Consider the following 1,720-nt stretch of genomic DNA (forward strand, 5'->3'; position numbering starts at 1 on the left):
AGATTAAAACATTGGGTATTTTGCTAGATACTAAATTGGCCAGACTAACATTCAAAGAAGAAAATATTATAAACACAAGGCGTTATATAATAGGTAATTACCTAAAGGTTATCATTAATTGAGTTTTAAAAACTAAATTATTTATCAGGCCCAGTGGCATGTGCCTGTAGTCCCAACTACACAGGAGGATTGCTTGAGGTCAGGAATTCGAGGCTGCAACATAGCAAGACTCCATCTCTAAAAATAATCATTTTCTTATGATTGTGTAAGGACTAAGAAAGAGATAATGTATGTAAAATTCTCAGTGCTGTGCCACTCACATAGTTTCGTATTATCTATTTGCAATTCACAATAGCTTTATTCCTTTGTTAAATAACTATTTATAAACAATTTAAATATATCAGGAGAACTATTATGTAAATTTACAGAGGATCATTAGGTAATATAAGTAGTACCTGTTCCTTAATTGAATTGTGTACCCCTGTATCGTAAAATTTGGTTTGGATAAAAAACTAACATGAAGCTCATTTTAAAATTAACTTAAAATTTCTGAGCATTCTTTAATAGTAAAATTATTCTATTTATCTCCAGGAATCCATCAACAGCATCAAGTCCAGACTAAGCAAAAGTGGTCACATACAAACTCTGCTTAGAGCATTTGAAGCTCGTGATCGAAACATACAAGAAAGCAACTTTGATAGAGTCAACTTCTGGTCTATGGTTAATTTAGTGGTCATGGTGGTGGTGTCAGCCATTCAAGTTTATATGCTGAAGAGTCTATTTGAAGACAAGAGGAAAAGTAGAACTTAAAACTCCAAACCTAGAGTACTTAACATTGAAAAGAAAGGCATAAAAAGGCAGTAAACTATTACAGTCCAGACAATTGATAGTCTTTCCCAAATTGTTTTCAGGCATCATAATTTTAATGTGAAAGGAAAGCCTAATTTACTTTCTGTGCAGATAATCTTATTGGTCCAGTTGTACTTAAGTGTATAACTTGAACATTTTGCAAAATATAGGTTTAACTGAGTGAAGCCATATTATTAACTACATTTTCCTAAATTTGAAAAAATTTTACAAATGTCATAGGTGATTTAAATGAATAGTGGGCCTAAGTACAACACCAGTCTGTTTTTAAAAGGTTCTCTTATCCAGAACTTTCTTTGTAAATTTGGCAATTACAAATTAATTATATAAGTTTTCAATATATTAAGTTATAAATCATCTGAAAATTAATTATGGATTAAATATATCTTTAGAAGACAAAAGTTCAACTTTTCTCTATTTACATATGCATCTCTCCTGTAAATAGATGCATAGCTTTGAAATACAATTGGATTTTTGAGATTTTTATATCCAAATATCTTTCAATGTAAAATATAGCAAAAAGTATTAGTTTTATATACCTAGCCTACATCCCAAAAGTTGACATTTTGATAATTCTTAAAAATGCAAAGTTACACTTTCCTGATTAAAATTAGGTCAGGTTTTGTCTCTGAAGTGAAGAATATATAGTTAAAGCTTGCTTGGTCTCCATAAGGACCCATTCTGTCTAACCCTTAACTAAGGTATAGGATTTTAAAATTAAATGTGAGTTAAATAACTTTATTTTTATATTATCTGTCAACAGTGTTATGTTAATTTTAACATGATTACTGACTTGAATAATACATTATCATCAGCAGTTTTGAGGGAGATGTTGCTAAACAGATCTGGGCCT

The 1,720-nt window shown here is 30.2% G+C and overlaps 1 protein-coding gene across 3 annotated transcripts in view; it reads left to right on the forward strand.

The window, feature by feature from the left end:
• The window catches only part of TMED5 (transmembrane emp24 protein transport domain containing 5), a 29,721-nt gene extending 28,461 nt beyond the window's left edge, over positions 1 to 1,260 (forward strand). For 2 of the 3 annotated variants that reach the window (XM_012661155.1, XM_012661156.1), the window contains exon 5: positions 592 to 1,115. In XM_012661155.1, coding sequence (XP_012516609.1) covers positions 592 to 810 — 219 coding nt within the window. In that variant the 3' untranslated portion in view covers positions 811 to 1,115. Of the gene's footprint in view, positions 1 to 591 lie in introns of all 3 variants that reach the window. The other variant, XM_012661157.1, reaches the window with a different exon arrangement.
• Positions 1,261 to 1,720: the final 460 nt, after the last annotated feature.

Source organism: Propithecus coquereli, unplaced genomic scaffold (assembly GCF_000956105.1).
Source record: "Propithecus coquereli isolate 6110/MARCELLA unplaced genomic scaffold, Pcoq_1.0 Scaffold7, whole genome shotgun sequence".
In the NCBI taxonomy this organism is placed as follows: Eukaryota; Metazoa; Chordata; class Mammalia; order Primates; family Indriidae; genus Propithecus; species Propithecus coquereli.